The sequence below is a fragment of the Metarhizium brunneum genome, chromosome 2 (genome assembly GCF_013426205.1).
Source record: "Metarhizium brunneum chromosome 2, complete sequence".
In the NCBI taxonomy this organism is placed as follows: Eukaryota; Fungi; Ascomycota; class Sordariomycetes; order Hypocreales; family Clavicipitaceae; genus Metarhizium; species Metarhizium brunneum.
Window position 1 is genome coordinate 7,131,300 of NC_089423.1, and position 18,930 is coordinate 7,150,229.

Genomic DNA, 18,930 nt, shown 5'->3' on the forward strand with positions numbered 1-18,930 from the left:
CTCGGCTCTGGAGATGGCCACGTTCATGCTCCTAGGCACCTGCACGCTGTAGGTACGCTTGGGACTTCTGACATTCACTTCAGCGACGAGCTACTCCGTACATGGACCAGTATTCCTCCCCGTTGGGCGACCGCGACATGGATGCGAGAGTGGCTGGTGACCGTGTAGGCCCTCCTTCTGCGCTGTTCTTCATTCCCCAAGATGCCGGGATGAAATTTCCCAGGTCCCTGGGCAATTGGCAAAAGTTTCCTCAATTCTTTCTTTTTGGCCAGGCCGCTGCGCGTGGTGGTGCAAGGTACGGGGCATTGCCTTGCCGCGGCGGTTTCCACACCCTTTCATGAGCACGGACAAGAAGCAAAGCGTTGGGGCTGGGTATTTACTTCACACTGCAAGGTCGCAGGTCGCAGGTCGCAGGTCGCAAATCCCAGGTCTCAAACCGCAAAGGAGTCTTGCCCAGTGTCTGGCTCTCAAGCTCTGTCAAGCATCTCACACGCCAGGCACGTAACCACACGCCCCCCTTCCGCTTCCCTTGCTTTTGTGCCCTGCCTAACTGACTCTTTGGCTTTCCCCAGTCCAAGTCCAAGTTAACGACTCGACAATCATTATTGCTAGCCTGTTGCCTTTGTACTGGGTACGAATGGCCTTTGACCAGCCGGTAATTGTACAAAAGCGCCTTGCTCCCTCTTCATCCCACCCCGATTCCTCTGATCTGCTCTCCCTTTGACTTCCTCCTCATCACCCGCCAATTTGGCTTCGTTTGTTTGATTTGCCCTGAGCTTGGTTTTTGGCATTGCCTTGTTTGCCCACCGGCGATACCTGCATCTCTGTCTGCCCTGCTATAATCGACCTCGTCTGGCCAAGCCCGAGCTTCAGCTCTCTTGTTATTTTTGAGAACTTGACCCCACTGGCTTTGTTCTCACTTAGACAAATTTAGGCGCCACAATCTGCCATCCGCCGTCCGCCATCCGTCCCAGAGCTCCAAGATTTCTTGGAGCCAATTGTTCGCGACCAGCGCTAGGTACCCGTCCGTGCCTGACTGACGTCTCGATCGCGCGACTCAATCGCCAACCAAGATAACCGCCCCAGACCCCCCCTTCATAAAGTGGCAGGAGCAGCAGCAGGAGCAAAGCCCATATATCATCAGCAACAGAGCACCACCGAGGCTCATCACCGAAGCCGTCTGTTGGGGTTCATACCCACGTAGTCTGGATTCGCCGAACCGACTGCAGCAACACTATAGCCGCACCATCTGCAGGGTCCTTTCTGCCCTCGCACTGCGTTGCACTTAGACACGCGATTCTCAACCCGAGCTACCCTCTGTACTCGTCCAGTCTTTCCATCTTGCAACAGCGATTCGCCCTGTGTAGCCTCGTTCCAACGCGCCGGTGCCGATCCATCTCGCCTCGTCCATTCACACCAGCATTCTATCAGCTACTGTGCCCAAACAGTCCAATACTAGCGGCAACACTTGCAGTCTGGCCGGCCATTCGGCAGTCACTCTCTCAGGCTTTCTCTCCTTTTCATATCGCCTCCGAATATCTCGACCAATAATTAATTGTGCTCCTGTTGATTGGACACGCCAACTTTCGGTTGCACCAATTACGCTTCGTCATTATTGTGAGTCACTGTCGCTTGTTTTCTAACTGGCATTTGCCAATACACTCGCTTGCCCGAGTCGCTTGCTTTTGATTTGAGAGTCGACCCATGTCTTACTCCTCGGGCCCTCCCTGTTCAAGTTTCCATTTCTCATGTATATAGAGCGGTAGCTCGAGTCCCTTTTGCACCTGCCGCACCAGTATACGCATTTGCAAACGGTGTCTAACCAATATAGTACAGTGTACACTACAACCTATACCGTCCATCACAAACAGCAAAATGGTACGACAAGCATCCATCGTTTGCAACATGGGCCGCGGTGCCTATGATACGACTGGTGTGCCTAAGCCACCACCACGGCCCCAACCTCGATAAATCTTGTTATCCGGCTGTTGATGAAAACTCAACGGTTTGATACAGGCATCTGACCCACTGACCCTGTGGGTTGTGGACTCGTTCTTCACGATATGGCCATGTTTATTCCTTCCCTCCCGAGGCTTCTAATTCGCCCTGCCTGCGGTATCATATTTGCACATTTACTTTAATCTTGGGGATTTCCTTTTTATCAGTCGACTTGTACACAACACGGCTCGGAGCCACATCTTGCTTATCAGCAGCGAGAACACCAAAAGCTATCCATGGAACTTTGTTTTATTTTGCTGCGACATGTTCAGCACATGCACGGGAAAAAATCTTTTTTTTTTGTTTCCGAGATATGGTTCGGCACACGGCGTTCAAAACTATAGACTGGGATACTACTGGGATTCGATTTTGTCCCCATTTTCATTTTTTCTTTTTCACTTTTTGCTTTTGGCGAGAGCGAGCATCTTTTCTCGTCATATCTCCAGTCTGCCAGGTTTTGAGACAATCACCGCGTCTTCCAGGGGGTGTCCACCTCGCTGGAACGAAGATCTGAACATGTCTTGACATGTCTTGGATGGTGACCTTGAGATGGCACAGCGGGGAGATATGTCGGGACTAGGACCTCTTTCCTCAGCTAGGTGCTACGGGATGAGATCAAAGGCTCAGATTGGGTCACTACCAGGTTGGGAACACGGTTTGGGGACAATCATCACATATAGACTTTTGGGGATTTTGCTGTGTTTTTCCTTTTCCTTGTCATTTTCATCTTGGGGATTCTCTTCCTGCCGGCTGTGTACAGATTCATTTTTTCTGCGTTTATCGGCTTTTCTTTTTCCTAATTTGCTTCACTCCGTTCCTGTTTTATCCTTCTGGTTTGCGACACCTCACGGCGATTGCGAATCGGGTTGAACTAAGCGTCCACAGATGGGCCGCTCACATCTCGTTACCATGTACCATTACCTTGTACAAGACCACCAACACATTACAACGGCGAGACTGAGGAGGGCTATGAACGGCTCTGGGCAGGACTGGGGCCATATGGATGTATGATACCCCCGTTTTTTCCCTTTCTTTTTTTTTTCTCTCTTCGCACAACACCTGTATAGTACTTTTTGCGACAAGAGACTGCTTGTGTCATTTAGAAATGTACAGTACAACGGGGCGCGGACTAGATGAGAGCTGTTCCCCCCCCGGTCCCCCTTTTGGTCTATTAGAATAGAAGAAATATGACGAAGCTCACGCTTCTGGGTTCTGAAACATGTAGTATTTCATTTACACTAGTACCGTAAGTACGTGATCGGGTAAAACATGGCGCGTACATATGCTGCGAGGTCTCGCCCAAACAACTGGGACAGGTCAGTCAGGACCGCCGCCGCCGCTGTCGAATGCAGGTTTCAACCACCAAGGGTCCAGAGAGACTGGCCCGATCGCACCCCCCCTCCCATGCCTCCTCGTCTCTCTCTCCCCTTTTTCGGCCGAGACATTCAGCAGTAGGTACCAAGTTGTTGGGAAGGGCCGTCTGAACCGTTTGGGAGAAAAGAGACGACAAGCGAGGCCGGGTCTTGGGGTCTTTTTCTTCCTTTTTCTTCCTTCTTGTTGCCCTTTTCCCCGCGACTCATTTCACCTCATTCCAAGGATTTTCGTTGCTTCTTCTTCTTTTTTTGTGTCATGCAAAGCAAAAAAGAGGAATCCGTAAGAGTGGAAGTAGGCGTGTTGATACAATACAGACGGGGGCGTGTGTGCCCGGGGAAACGGCCATTGGCGATTTGCAACAACCCGTCCGGGGAAAGAGATACAATGGAGCCAAAAGCAACGATCGACTGGACCAACATGCAGATTTGGGGAAAGAGGCGGAAAAAGCAAAAAACGAGAAAGAAAAAAAAAGAGTGTCTTATGCGTGGCGCATTGCAGGAGGGTCTGGTCACGGGCCGGTTCGAGGCTGTCGCTGCGGGAGGGCGATGAGACCCCCCCCCTCGAAAAGCAAGTACTACTAGTGCTACATAGAGACGAACTGCACGGTATTTTTGCATGGGGAAACAGTGGGAGAGGATGGGCTTCTTTGGGCGCGAGCCGGTTGGCTGGTTGGTTGGAGAGGGCTGCTCGGGGAGCCAGAGCGTCGGGTCCGCGGTTTTTGTTTGGAGGGGGAGGAGGGAGGTGTGGGTGCTCTCTTTTCGTAGTAGTAGTAGTAGTAGTATATCGTCAGACAGAGGTTGTTAGGGCCAGCTGAGCTGCTGTCGTGTCACGAGACGGGATGGAAGTGACAAATGACTGCGAGGTGCTGTTTTGGTGGTTGCTTCGGGCGTGGAGGCGATTCATGCGAGGACACGGAGCAGCCGTGTAAGTTGACAGGTCAGAATTGTTGGTGCCCGTTTGGACCGCCGGGTTGCTGCCCGGGCTGTGCTCACTAGTAGAGAGCTAAACTGGCTTCTTGGGCTAGACAGAGAATGTGAATGGATGTGAAGTTGACTAGTGCTAGTGCTGTATGTCCGCAGGGTGGTTGTTGTTGCTTGTCCCATGATCGCATGCCTGCCTGTTACATGCCGGGTTGGACACATACATAGTTTAAACGGTTGGTCTTGTCCTGATACACAACAACGACGGAAGAAGCAAGGCTCCTCGCCTGGTGGCATCTGTGCGTCGTGGCGATGATGGTGTTGGGCGGTGCGGCCTAGCGGACCGCCGCAACCGTCATTACTACGTGTTGGTCGCGTTGCCTAGTTTTATTAGCATCGTGGGATGAACGTATGTACATACATACTCCGTACTTGTCGTTGGTTGACGTCTTGTATGCCCGTGCCTGACTGCTCGGGTAGAGGGAGTATTCACGACAACGGTTGGCAGCATTGCAACAGACGGTAGGGAATCCGAACAGAGCGTCCGTCGTGATGACTGCAAGAAAAAGGGAGCAATCATGTCTTCATCATTCGTAGCTACACCCAAAGACTCACAACTCCGGATATGCATGCTCCCTGCCGGTCAACGATTTAGCAACTTCAACACCGCCGTCATGGTCAAGACTCACCTCCTCTTCAGCGGCATCTCCCGCCGAACAGTCTCCCAAAGCGCCATATCCATATCCACAAAGCCAATCTCCTCGACGGCGCCATCCTCGGCCTCGCCCTCGTCGTTCCGGGTCCCTCCCAGCCTCAGCCTGACCTCCCCCCACGGGTCAACGACCAAGCTGCGCCCGTAACTGGCCCTCTTGTCATTGTGTCTCCCAACCTGGGCCGCGGCCACAACCCAACTCTGCGTCTCTATCGCCCTGCCGCGCAGCAGCGCCTCCCAGTGCGCCCGTCCCGTGCGCAGCGTAAACGCGCTGGGATACGTGAGGACCTGCGCCGGCCGCCGGCACCACGGGCTCCCGGGCCCCGGCTGCGCCAGGGCGACGGCCGGCTCGGCGAACCGCACATCAAAGCAGATGAGGCTGCCGATGCGGCCCACGGGCGAGTCAAACGGGGCCGTGAGCCCGGATCCCGGCTGCACCGTGTCGCTCTCCCTGAGGCTGGCGTAGTCAAAGACGTGGAGCTTGTCGTACGACGCCGCGTCGACCACGTCCCCCGCGGGCGAGATGTAGAGCGCGCGGTTGAGCAGCTTGGACGTGGGCTGCTGCGGGAGCGGCTCGTGGACGCCGACGTGGATGGCCACCGAGTGCGATTTGGCGGCGGCGCAGAGGCCCTGGACAAACGGAGACGTGGACTGCGGCTGCGCGAGGGCGAGGGACTCTTGTGCATTGTGCGCGATGTAGTCTGATGCTTCGGGGAGGAAGAGGACCTGGCGATGTGGTGAGTGACTGTGTGTTTTACGCCAACACCCACCAAGAGGGCGACACAACCGTGGTCGTGGTCATCGTCTTTTTCCTCGAGACAGCCCGCCCTGCAGATGTCTCACCCGAGAAGCGCAGCATCTGTACGGCGCATACATGGCAGCATTGGCCTTATCAATCTTGACACGACGTCTCACTCTCCACCCTCGCTCGGTGCCGTGTCTCCGTCTTGTCCGTCCCCTTTGACGTACCTTTGCTCCGCCGATGGCTGCTTTGGAAACCAGTCTCACACACTGGTCGAGGTTGGCCTTCATCGACGCCGTGGAACAGATCTGCCCGACTGCCTGGGACTTGGTCAGACAGAGACAACACAAGGGGGCGTGCGGCATCACAAACTGCAATCGCCATGGTGTCGTGGTCGCTGCGCAAGGCGAGGTGACATGTGGTTGATGGGTTATGTGAGGTCCAGATGCGACCAGACATTGATCCGACAACAGATCCACCATGCCGCCTGATGTCACAAGACTCACGACCCCAGATGCCGCTGCTGACAAAGACCACCTCACATCACCCGTGGGCCGCAATTTCATTAATACGCATCTATTGCGATGCTACCAATTCTTTGCCCGCAAACTAGATAACAAGATGCCGGGAGCCCCCAACCCAAACCAACCTTTCCTACGCCTTTTGCATGTAAAAACGCCGGGCTGACAAGAAAATCAACGAGACGCCACAAGGGAAAAAAAAAAAAAAAAAAAAAGTCACACTCAAAAATCGAGACAATCATACACGGCGCTGGGTATCTGTCAAAAAGCCCGGATGACCATCACAGAAATCATTTTGCAGCCCTTTTCTAGCCACCATCCCGGTCCCCTTTGCTCCATTACTTCGGATTGGAGGCATCCAAGTGGATGTATGCTTGTTGCAGGGCCTTGGACTCTCGTCCGTCCCTCTCCAGCACCACCACCCAGTCTCGTAGTTGGATATTCTTTCCCTTTTCCTTGTCCTCTCGCCATGTGCCCAATCGGTTTCGCCCCTCTGTTGTCATGGCCACGTTTGCCGCTGATATCGCTCCGGGCGTGCCGTTGATTCCCTTGCCACCCCCGGCTGCTGCCTTCGTCGGCGTGCTTGCGCCGCTTCCTCCACGACCTACGTTCATCCAGTCGTACGTCTTGGCTCCCTTCTTCTTGCCAAACAGACTGCTCTTGCCGCCCAGCCCTGCAAACATGCTGCTGGTCAAGTTTTGGTTTGCGTGGCTGTTTGCCTCTGCTGCTTTGAGTGCTTGGCTCTTCTTCATTTCCTTCTTCGTCATTGGCTTATCTGACTCGGGCGCTACCGATCCTGGTGTTCCCGGTGCCATACTACCAGACCGTGAGGGGGTTGCGGCGTCTCCTACCCCGTCCTTGCGTTTTTGCCGTCGGCGTAAACGGGCTTCTTCCCACTCGCGTTCTTGCCTCGCCAGCTCTCTCATCGTCAACGTCATAAATGACGATATCTTGGACAACTTCTTTGGCGGCTTGGCGCCATTTCCCAACCCAGCACCGTCGGCGGAGCCTGCCATAAATCAGTCGTAAGCTCAATAAATACAAGAAATAAACAAGGGGACTACACGAATTCTCACGTTTTAAGGGTGCAGTGTCGGACGGAACTGCAACACCATCCTCGCCCTCTTCTGTTGTTGATGTAGGTTCTGCTGCACCTAGGGTTTCTGCATTCATGGGCGCCGCCGCGGCCGTCCATTCCTCGGGAATTTCTCCATGTGACGTCTTCTGCCTATTGGTGGCAACAACGCCCGCATCTTCAACCATCTCGCGTAGCCGTTGCTTTGTGGCAATAGACATCAAAGCCAGCTGATCCACGAGATACGAGTCGTGAGGGATGTACGATCCAGTAGTATGTACCATTGCTGAGTCGGGTCCGGGTTCGACCTTGACTGTGACTTTGGGGGTCGGAAACTGTTCAGGAAGGCGCATCTTGCCCATTGTTTGTGCGTTGTTCTTCATGTCTAGATTGAGACTAATATGGTTCTCTTTTGCAATCTTTTCCGCCCTGCGATGAAGAATGGCAACCAAAAGGAAAGGGTCATTAATCTCTTGCGTTCGCTGAACGGCCAGCCGCATGGATGAGTCGGCCCAAGCTTGTTCAGCCGCCTTTGCAGCGAGCTGCTTCTGGTTTTGTTCCGACGCAGTTTCGGGCGCTTGGTTCGCCGGACCAGCTCCGTAAAATGAAGATTTACCTGCGGCCGGATGCTGAGCAAACCCGGTCCTGGCTTCCGAATTTGCATCCATGGCATTCGAGTACAGCTCAGACATGTACTGCTCTTCTGCCCGCAAATCGATACCAGTGCCCGCCAGCGAATCTGTGACATCATACTCGTAATCCTTGGTCGGTCTCTCGGCCGGTCGTTGGGGAGGCCCCATGACATTGGGCAGTGGCGCCGGCGATGCCATTGCTTGCGGCATCGGCGCCATTGCTGCGTTTGTGTACTGGGGGATCGATATCGGTGGAGGCGGAGGGTGCGGTGTATTCAAGGGAGGTGTGCTGGCGCCCGCACGTGCGTCAGGAAGATTCAAGGCTGGTGCAGTGTGGCCGTTTGTATAAGGAGTGTTGTACCCAGAAGACATGGGTGTTGATTGCGAAAATGTCGGCGACGCAGCATTCAGAGGCGGACTTCCTGCAGCGCCCGGACTAGCAGCATAAGGCGAAATGGCATACGGGGAGCCTGGCTGCGAAGCTGGGCCACCATCGGTTCTAACCCTCTTGTTCGGTGGCAACGCGAAACCCGGCTGTGAGCCGGCTGGCGAAGGACTGTGTTGCGGCGGCGAAAAGGCCCGCGGGGGGACCTGCGACTGAGGTTGAGCCATGGCGAGTGATCAGCCGCCGAGCCTTGAAGCACGGCGACAGAGACAGGCGGCGAAGACGCGGCCCTGCAAGGCGAGGGGGTTGATGCTCTCAGCAGGCACGGAAGCCTGCCACAACAGTCGTGGATCCTCCCATCCGACGCGCAGAACCCGCCAGGCGATCCAGAGCGGTGTATCAATCGTTCCAGGGTGAAAATAACAATTACTGAGGGCTGGCGCGATGTTGCGCGCGGAGGCGAGATCGGTAGGGTCGTGGGAGCGAGGTTATCGGTTGCGGTGCTGGCCAGAGTCGAGAGAAGGCAGCTTCCACGGGAGATCGGGGGCTGCGTAAATTTAAAGTCACGTGATGCAGTCTCCTGCGTTGGCGCGTCCCACGCCTCTCGACTCCAGAGGCTGCGCGTTGCTGCTTGGGCTGGACTGCCTGCGGAGGTCGACCTTGTCATGGCCGATGTTTTTCCGGACCCGGCAGCTTCAACAACACCAAGCTCGTCGCTACTGCCTTGCGCTTCCGCCATCTCGACATTGTCGGTGTCATGAAAGACGCTACGTGCGTAGCAGCTCCGTCGAAGTGTGCGGATGTGATATTCACACTTGTGCGCTAGTAATTGTTCAGGAAGAGACCTGCCGTCGCCCATGTGAAAACGACCCGAGACTCAACGCCCGCCCGCCCGTCGCTACCATGGCTTCAAAACGAAAAGCGTCGGCAATGAATGCGGCTGCGGCTGCGGCCGAGGAGCCCGTCGACCCTTCCGATGAACTCATGTTTCTCTGTCTAGGTGGCGGCAACGAAGTCGGTCGATCGTGCCATATTATTCAATACAAGGGCAAAACCGTCATGGTAAATAGTTTGTTGTCGCATTGCTACACGGCGAAGCTGACCTCTTTTTCTCCTACAGCTCGACGCTGGGCAACACCCTGCGTACGACGGACTTGCAGCCCTCCCATTCTACGACGATTTCGATCTCAGCACCGTAGATGTACTTCTCATTAGCCAGTAAGTTCTCACGCCCTTGACCTTGACGCCCGCCAATGCGGTTTTGGCTATGATAAGACACGAGCTTGATATTCAATATGCAATGGGCGGACATGTTGCATTCTATTTTTTTTCTTTTCCAAATCAAGAAACATTGTACTTGTCATGATACTATACGCCTGTGTACCGTATAAAATGAATACATTATGCCATTTTACCCTCCGCCTCTGTTTGCTCCCTGCTCGTGATCTTCCCCATCGTTGGCCAAGCTCAAAGTACCGCCTGCACTCAACAGAATTTGTTCACAAGCTAATGATACGCCCGCAACAGTTTCCATGTCGACCATGCTGCCTCATTACCTTACGTCCTCGCCAAGACTAATTTCCGCGGCCGTGTCTTCATGACGCATCCGACCAAAGCCATCTACAAATGGCTTATTCAAGACAGCGTCCGAGTCGGCAATACGTCTTCAAATTCCACAACGCAGCCAGTATACACGGAGCAAGATCACTTGAATACCTTTTCTCAAATAGAAGCCATCGACTACCACACCACTCACACCATCTCTTCCATCCGAATCACTCCATACCCTGCTGGCCATGTGTTGGGGGCGGCCATGTTCCTCATCGAGATTGCCGGGCTCAACATCTTCTTTACCGGAGACTACTCCCGCGAGCAAGATCGGCATTTGGTCTCTGCTGAAGTACCCAAGGACGTCAAAATTGATGTCCTCATCACAGAATCGACGTATGGCATCGCCTCCCACGTTCCCCGGCTGGAGCGCGAGCAAGCCCTAATGAAGTCCATCACTGGCATTCTAAATAGAGGCGGCCGCGCGCTACTGCCCGTCTTTGCGCTTGGGCGAGCACAAGAACTCCTCCTCATTTTGGACGAATACTGGGGAAAGCACCCCGAGTTCCAAAAATACCCCATCTACTATGCGAGTAATCTCGCCAGAAAATGCATGGTTGTCTATCAAACATATGTCGGCGCCATGAACGATAACATCAAGCGTCTTTTCCGAGAGCGCATGGCCGAAGCCGAAGCCAGCGGAGATGGTGCTGGCCAAGGAGGACCGTGGGATTTCAAGTACATCCGATCGCTCAAGAACCTGGACCGTTTTGACGACGTCGGCGGCTGCGTTATGCTCGCCAGTCCCGGTATGCTTCAAAGCGGTGTTAGCAGAGAGCTCTTTGAAAGATGGGCGCCCAGCGAGAAAAATGGCGTCATCATCACAGGTTATAGCGTCGAGGGCACAATGGCCCGGCAAATCATGCAGGAACCGGACCAAATCCCAGCAGTCATGTCTCGTCACCTCGCCGCAGGACGAAGAGCCCCAGGCGGAGAGTCGGAGAGGGTTCTCATTCCCCGACGATGCAGCGTTGCAGAATACTCGTTCGCTGCACACGTTGATGGCGTTGAGAACCGAGAGTTCATCGAGGAAGTAGCCGCACCGGTCGTCGTACGTTTCCCCTCCCATCTTGTCCCATCCCGCCGCATGCAGGCACAGACAGCCCTCCCAATATTAACGAGAAGAAAAAAAATCACATAGATCCTTGTCCATGGCGAACAACATAACATGATGCGTCTCAAATCCAAACTCCTCTCCCTCAACGCCTCCAAAACCACCAAAGTAAAAGTCTACTCCCCCCGGAACTGCGAAGAACTGCGTATCCCCTTCAAAGGCGATAAAATGGCCAAGGTCGTCGGCAAACTCGCTTCTATCCCGCCCCCCCAAGACGTCAATGTCGACAGCGCCTCCGCGCCCCTCGTAACAGGAGTCCTTGTCCAAAACGACTTCAAGCTCTCCCTCATGGCGCCCGAAGACCTCCGTGAATACGCAGGCCTCAACACAACCACCATCACCTGCAAGCAGCGCCTCACCCTCAGCGCCGCCGGCATCGAGCTCATCAAGTGGGCGCTTGAGGGCACATTCGGCACCGTCGAAGAACTACCCGAAATGCGACGGGCCCAGACGGCCAATAGCAACGGCGTCAAGAACGGCACCGCCTCAGAAGCCGCCGAGGACGACGAGGAGGAGGAGTACAAGCCCGAAGAACCGGCGGATGAAGAAGTCGCCGCCCTAGTGGCAGCATACCTCGTCATGGGCTGCGTGACAGTCCGGTACCGCAACAACGGCGAGGTCGAGCTCGAGTGGGAGGGCAACATGCTCAACGACGGCATCGCCGACTCCGTCATGGCCGTCCTGTTCAGCGTCGAGTCCTCCCCCGCCGCCGTCAAGCGCTCCTCAAAACAGCACTCCCACTCCCACGAACTCGTGACCAACGGGACAAACCCCCACGCCCACCCCTCGGCGGAAGATCGCCTCGAACGGCTATTCTGGTTCCTCGAGGCCCAGTTCGGCGCGGACAACGTATCGCCCGTCGAAACACCCCGCCTCCCCGAATCAGAATCCCAAGACGAGTCCATGGACGTAGATGGCGCGAGCACAGACGTGGAAGAGCGTAAAAGGAAGGAACTTGAGCGCTTGCACAAGATTGGTATTCCCGTGCCCGGCGTGTCGATCAAGGTGGACAAGATGCTGGCGACGGTGTGGCTGGAAGACCTGGAGGTGGAGTGTACGAATAAGGTGTTTGCAGACCGAGTGAGAGCCGTGGTGGAACGGGGCGTGGAAGTCTCGGCGCCGCTTTGGGGATAATTCCTTTTTTTTTTGCTTTTTCCTACAAGGCGCCATGGGAATGTACAAGATCAAGTGGTAGGCAGAGTAGAAATATCCAAGTGATAAAGCCGGTGCCTTTCCTCCGTGCAGTGGATCGACACAGTGGCAGTCATCCGTTGGGAATGACGCCGCAACCTGAGCAAGGGCCGAGAAGGTGGACGTTGCGCCTGACGATGGCAAAATTTGTGTACCATCATGGCTATGATGATTGGAAACCTGAATAATAATCTAGGATGTATTTCTTGTTATACAGGGCTACCTAGGTCTACAAAACAACAAGGGGAAAAGATGAAAAATAGCGACGAGCAAGAATGCCGCCCTCATCCCAAAAACTCTTTCAGTTCCTCCGTCTCTTCCAACAGCGTATTGAATGAAAACGGCGCAAACGGCCATCCTGCAAACTCGGCGAACTTGGAAAAGGACTCGACCCATGCCAGTCGGAGGGAGTGCAACATGGCACTGGTGCCTTCCATACAGACCAAAATAGCAATTGCTACCGATTTTGTTAGCGGCGTGTCCCAATGTACAGCAACTAGAGCAAGGCTTACTGAGGAAGAACCAGAGGTAGAAACCAGCAACAATCATAATCACACCAAGGGCGCCAGACATCTTGAGGGTAGGGCCGAGCGTCATGTCCCAGAGCACAATGCTGAGCTGCTGGTGGGCGAGTGATAGAGCCCACAGACGGAGGTACGAGGCCGTGTGAGACACGCAGTTTAAGCAAAATTCTACACGCCAGTCAGTCAGTTTAATAGAGACCATGCCATGTATACAAGAGCACAACATACCAATAGTGTGAATAACTTGATGAATCATGACTTCGCCAAATTCAAACTCCTCGTGCTCTTCGTTAATATTCTGCGAGATCATAGCCACGCCTTCGCCATCGTCATCAAAGCTATTGCCGTGGCCGTTGACCAGACCATCGTTCTCATCATCGCCATCCAATGCACTAACGCGGGACGTCTCGCCAATACCGCGATAGCCCTTGGCGCGCGCCCTGTTGTGCTCCCAGCGGAGGTAGAATGGCTTGAGGAAGAGGAGAACGGGGACCTGAACAAAGGCAAGAAGCAGGAGGATGATCTGGACAGTGGCTTGACCTTTGTAGAGTGGAATGTCCAATTTTCCAGGCTGGAGGAACATGTAAATGAGCATGTTCAAGAGGCCGGGTGGCTGCCCACCAATGTTCGGGTCATCGTTGGTCCAATCGACGGTCCACTTGTAAATGATGCATACGACCAGATAACCAAAGATGGACTGGAAGAAAATCATGCCGGGAATAAAGTTACCCCAAATGTCGATGGGCTTTTTGAAATGCCTGGCATTGATGAAAGAGAAACAGAGCGAGTAAGTCATGTGAGCCCAGCCGAGAATGATGCTCATCTTCATTTTGTAGCTGTTGCTGAAGAGTAGAGTGTTCTCTGTGTTATGCCAAGCCCAGTCAAGACCAAAGGGATATCGGTAGCCGTCGTCGTTTAGCCTCGCTTCGATAGTCTGGCCAGGTTGCCAGCCATCGGGTTTCTCATACTTCCAGGCGCTGGGGAAGAGGGTCATAGACTTTGAAAACACATCGTTGTAGATCAGACCGGTGAAAATGGAGAACACGCCCATGACCAAGGCAATGTATCGGCCGTAAAAGACCATGGCAAAGAGCTCAAACGTCACCTTTTTAAGCGACTTCTCCCAGTAAATCATGGCAAGAGCCGCTGACAACATGATGATGGCGTGGCCAAAATCACCAAACATGACGGCAAAGAGGAAAGGAAATGTAACAAAGACCGGCATGGCCGGGTTGACTTCCTGATAACTGGCAGTACCGTAGGCGTTAACAATGGTCTGGAATCCCTCAGTAAACTTGTTCGTCTTCAGATAGGTTGGAGGTGTCTTGTTTGTCCGAATCTCATTGATGATGGAGGGAACTGAGAGGCCAGCTCTGTTGGTGACATCCTGAAGAGTTGATCGAATCAAGGGCATGTCATTGGTGGGACACCAAGCCTCAGCAATCAAGGTTCGGCGGGCACGGTCGTAAGAAAACAGGTTCAGAGTACTGTAGACCGCCTTCTCCTTCGCAATGAGAATCATCCACGCAGAAAGAGACTGAGAGATTTGGTTCAACTCGGCTTCCAGCGTGGCCTGGGTGTTTCGCAGAACGTTCTGGACATCCTGCAATCGGTTGTTAACTTCATGGATTTGGTCGCGTCGAAGATCGCTGTTCTCGTCAACGCTGTAGACCTCAGCGCCCATAGATTCGGAGATCTTTCGAATCTTGGCCAGAATCTCCTTGCCATGGGCGAAGATGACAAAGACATTCTTGTTGATAGATTCGTTGTTGGTAGGGTCGATGAGTGGCTCAGGGATCTCGGACTGGTTCATGTACAAGTTACCACGAAGTGTTCGCCAAAGAATACGCTCAAAGGCCGCAACACGCTCTCTAGTAATGACGCCAGCCACGAATCCAATGTTCATGCCGGAAAATGATCGCTCAACCTCAGGGGCACCGTGGTGCTGCTCAATGTCCTGAAGAAGTGGAGCATCATCGTTGTCCATTGAGGCGCGAATCTCCTCGACGTTGCCGTGGGCGCGATCAAAGAAGCTCCCAGCCTCTCGCAAAACCCACCTCCATTCGGTGAGGTCGCCTTCTCGCTTTTTCAGAGTCTCGTAGCTGTCGTTCAAAGCAAAAATTCGTTGTTCAAGCTTCTGGCTTCGCTCTGCGAGTTCGTCAATTTCAGATGTGGACGGAGAGGCTAGTCTTTCCGTGTCCAAATCGAGCTTGCGAAGAGAAATCCCGGCTTTCTCCATCTGAGCATGAAAATACCCTGTGTCTCGTTAGAAACTTGCGTCCGACTGATGGGTTTCAGTCTCACGATGACGTACGCAGCTGTCGCTCCACATTGTCAAGGCGTCGGATCTCTTGCGTAAAGGTTCGCTGGAAGGCGCTTACATCCTCGTTGAGCTATATGATTTTAAGGAAAGTTAGGTAATTCTCCAAGCTTTGAAAGATAGTCCGTTGATGATGGGGTCAGAGAGTGTGTGTGTGTGCGTGTGCGTGTGAAGCCTTACATCTCGGAACTGGCACAATCCAAGCTCACCAAGGGCAGTGACGACCTCCCGACCGATTTCGTTGGAGACATACAACTGCACCATACTCATATCCGCCGAGCGGAAGGGCGTGTCCTGTTTGGGAGCCATGATGATGACTTCAAGCACCGAAGACTCGTTGCAGGTTGTCTTGAAGCCTGTGGTCTCTCCTAAAGGGAAGCCTGGAGTTCGTTATCGCGTATGAAGCTGGCGTCGGGCGGGTAAGCCGTTGTTCCGTTTGAAGTCACGTGCGGCCGGTGGCACCGCGACGGCCTTTAAGGCAGGTACAGAGGGGAAATTGGGCTACGCATCAAATCACAGTGCGATGAGGCAAGCCTTCTTCTTTGTTATTAAAGAAGCGATCGAATAATATAAATGCCTTGAATAAAACCATAATCATTGCTCAAGTTAAGCGCGGTAGTTATGCAGGCGTAAATTATGCCTAACGAAGAATAACGTCGTGATTCTCCTAGGATGTGACGGCAATACAAACACGCACTACTACTCCGTAGTCACTACTCAAATCCCCCCTTCTTTTTTTCTCTGCTCATTGTCCCCCCCCCTTTTTTTTTTTTTTGTATTTTTCAAACATTGTAGTGAAATATCGTTTAATTGGATTTTTATTTCCCTTTACATATTTTACTAATCTCGAAAAGCAATATTCCTAAAAAGACAAGAAAACTTATTTTCGCATGCACGCCATTCATGAACCAAATGCCCCTTTCCTTCATGCTCGCCGGAATAGTTGAAACAAATTGGTATCGAGTCCCAGTATGCGTTTTGTTCATCGATGGGTATGCCGTTTTCATGCCTTTAAACAATCCCCAAAACGCCAAACGTACAAAATTCCGAGTTGAGATGCGATATGCCTTTGCGATGCTGATGATGATAAAGAAAAATCAAAGTCGTAGTTGTCGGGCCGTTGCAAGCGAAGCCATTAAACCCGTCGCCCGAACATAAATGAGCCATACATTCCACCCACTTCTGCTATTGCGACGGGAACCTTCCTCATACCCCAGCTTTCCGCACCCATCTTCCACCATCGCCCACCATTGTCTCGCGTAGAGCCATCCGCATTCATGCGCACCAACCAGTAGCGGCTACCAAACTCCTTGGCAACCCAGCCAACTCGCTGAAGGTTCTTGTTGACCTTGGCAGCGCGTTCGTAAGCTCGCTCTGCGATCTCAATAACGTGGAGCGGAGCGGAGGCGGGCGCGAGCAAGGTGCTCGCACTGCCAATAATCGTCTCAATGTCGCAAATATCGAGGAATCTCAGATTATGCTGGAGCCATTCCTGGCCATGGCAGAACAACTTGTGAATGTCACTCATCTCCAAACCACGACCGACGGCAAGCTCCTCGAGTGTCTGAGCGAGGCGGGTGAGTTCAGGGATGTGAGAGGCGTGCATTCTGCTGCCACGCAAGCTGAGAGACTTGAGCGTCTTGGGCAACCGCGGAAGAAGGCCATCGATATCGTCCTTACCAAGCAGCAGGTGATTGGTCGGATCGGTAGCCAAGCTCAAGAAGACAAGCGAGTCTTTGGTGGAAGGATGAGACGTAACGAATTTGACCACGCAATCAGCGGACAGCTCCTTGCACTTAGCAAGGTTTAGGTGCGTCAGTTCCGCAGTTAGAGGGATCCTTTCCAGGGCCTCGTCGGTAATGCGTGTGCCGGCTACATCCAGATGGGTCAGTTTGCCCAGTCGAGGCAGAATGGTTTCGAAGACTGTCGATGGGAGACCGAGGCACTTGTGAAAGGAAAGCCTAGTAATAAAGAGCTCATCAGGCCAAGAGTTTTCAAGAATTGCATTGAAAGAGTTCTTGAACACTGTGGATGAGCAGCCACAAAAGTCCAACGCCCGCAAGTTAGGCATGTCGAAGAACAATTTGCGAAGGACGGGTGGTCCGAGATCGGTGTCGATGTACTCCTGGGCTAAAAACTCTTGGAGGTAGGGAGTCAGCTCAAGACACTGGGCGAGGGTATCAGTGGTGAGATTTTGCGTCTTGGCACGTTCGCTAGCGGTGGAAAATAGCATGGACGGGTTGAAGTGACTAAAGTCGAGCCGTCGAACGATGGTGGCCAGAGAAGGGTACTCAGATATGGTGTTGAGAAATTTGCGAAAAATCCGCGAGTGAGGAATAGTGACGTGGCGATACAGTGTGGTGAGTGTGGTGGCATGAATAGATCGAGATGTGAGAAGCAATGCCATCAAGTCCGTATTGCGCGTGGTCAGTCCGTTGGGAGGAATTTCAACCACTAGCAAGTCAATGATGGAGGCAAGAACCTCGCTGGGAAGCCTTTCGAGGGGAGCATCGCCAATGGCATAGCTACCGGTGTGATGCTTTTTGACCGGGGCGGGAGATGCAGGTGGCGACTCCCAGCTCATGCCCAGCTTGCGCAAATCATCGAAGCTCCGGCTCGCCTTCTTGCCCTTGATGGGGATTTCCCTCCACCCTTTGAAGCTGTCTGGCGGGTACCAAAAACCATGAAGCTTACTTTGTGGTTGCGTCAAGGGCGCCTGGAAAGAAGGCTGAGGAAGCTCAGAAATGGGAGACTCGTCGAAAACATCCTCGGGTGCCTCAATGTAGGACGAGACTTTGGATCGAGTAAAGGTCTGGGCAAGCCCATCATCGTTTTCCCGGACAGAAGAGAAGGAAGATCGCGAAGCAGTGTCTGATGGAGAGAGAGCCCGAGCCATGCTGGATTTGACCAGGATGGACGTATCGAAGTCAAGCACACGACGGTGCCCGGCTCCGTTGGGTACGGCCATATAATAGACTGGGAGAGTTCTGGGGGGTTAGGCTGTTGTAGCGGCAAGTGGCCCCTTCTGCGGGATGATTTGCTAGAAATTATCGTCACACAGAAAGCGCAGCGTGTCGTGATCTGCAGTTGCGACTGTCGTACGGCTCGCGTCAGAGGAGGCAAAAAAGGCAAAGAAACAAGGCGATATAGAGAAGCCTCTCCGCGGCTTGTGTCGGCTGACTCGCAAACTACGTCACGAGAGATTCGGTGTTGCGGAGGACAGTCGAGACGAGAAGGTTCTGTAGGCTGCCGTGTTGAATGGTCGAGACGGAAGGGAGGACCATGGAATGAGGTGCCAGACGAGATGGAAATAAATTCGGTGGCTTCCAGGTGGGTTTGCGTCAAAAGGTGTTTGGGTTATAAGTCAGGAAGAGACCGACAGACATGGACTTTGTCATTAGCCTGTTCTTGGCCTGGCTCCATCTTGGCTCATCTGTCACACACCCACCACCAAGAAGCAAGACGCCGACAGCTCGACGCACACGCCACAGCCCTTCTCAAGCTCCAGCACTTGACATGTCCTCGCAGCCGATGCAGGCCTCGCCTTGCCCCAAACTCTGGCATCATGGGCGCTGATTCGCCCAAGACGCATGCGCAGCAGAGGCGCGCTCCGGGGGACAGAGTACGGAGTAGGGACTGGAGCTTTGGGAGCGCATTGCGCCACTTGGGAAGCCGGTGGAACCCCCGAAAGCATTGCAGAGTCGACCTTTGCTGGCGTGTCGTTAGCCTCAAAATCGGAGGGATTGAGTAATGGAAATAGACGACTGGGACGCCAAAGGGTCTCTGACGGGTCATGTGAGCTCTGCGAGGGCAG

The 18,930-nt window shown here is 53.5% G+C and overlaps 5 protein-coding genes across 5 annotated transcripts; 1 reads left to right on the forward strand and 4 right to left on the reverse strand.

The window, feature by feature from the left end:
- Positions 1-4,977: 4,977 nt before the first annotated feature.
- On the reverse strand, positions 4,978-6,130 carry G6M90_00g051350 (uncharacterized protein; the record flags this gene model as incomplete). Its single annotated transcript, XM_014684334.2, has 3 exons — positions 4,978-5,730; positions 5,974-6,066; positions 6,119-6,130. The coding sequence occupies 3 exons, from the start codon at positions 6,128-6,130 to the stop codon at positions 4,978-4,980; spliced, it is 858 nt and encodes a 285-aa protein (XP_014539820.2).
- A 475-nt stretch (positions 6,131-6,605) lies between these two features.
- G6M90_00g051360 (uncharacterized protein) lies at positions 6,606-8,586 on the reverse strand (the record flags this gene model as incomplete). The annotated part of the gene is made up of 2 exons (XM_014684335.1): positions 6,606-7,276; positions 7,344-8,586. 2 exons carry the CDS (start codon positions 8,584-8,586, stop codon positions 6,606-6,608), a joined length of 1,914 nt encoding a protein of 637 aa, XP_014539821.1.
- A 676-nt stretch (positions 8,587-9,262) lies between these two features.
- YSH1 (Endoribonuclease YSH1) lies at positions 9,263-12,215 on the forward strand (the record flags this gene model as incomplete). Its single annotated transcript, XM_014684336.1, has 4 exons — positions 9,263-9,421; positions 9,480-9,577; positions 9,887-11,018; positions 11,109-12,215. 4 exons carry the CDS (start codon positions 9,263-9,265, stop codon positions 12,213-12,215), a joined length of 2,496 nt encoding a protein of 831 aa, XP_014539822.1.
- A 341-nt stretch (positions 12,216-12,556) lies between these two features.
- On the reverse strand, positions 12,557-15,425 carry vph-1 (V-type proton ATPase subunit a; the record flags this gene model as incomplete). The annotated part of the gene is made up of 5 exons (XM_014684337.1): positions 12,557-12,729; positions 12,785-12,964; positions 13,025-15,052; positions 15,111-15,189; positions 15,297-15,425. The coding sequence occupies 5 exons, from the start codon at positions 15,423-15,425 to the stop codon at positions 12,557-12,559; spliced, it is 2,589 nt and encodes an 862-aa protein (XP_014539823.1).
- An 826-nt stretch (positions 15,426-16,251) lies between these two features.
- Positions 16,252-18,012, reverse strand: YLR352W (F-box protein YLR352W; the record flags this gene model as incomplete). Its single annotated transcript, XM_014684338.1, has 1 exon — positions 16,252-18,012. The coding sequence occupies one exon, from the start codon at positions 18,010-18,012 to the stop codon at positions 16,252-16,254; it is 1,761 nt and encodes a 586-aa protein (XP_014539824.1).
- Positions 18,013-18,930: the final 918 nt, after the last annotated feature.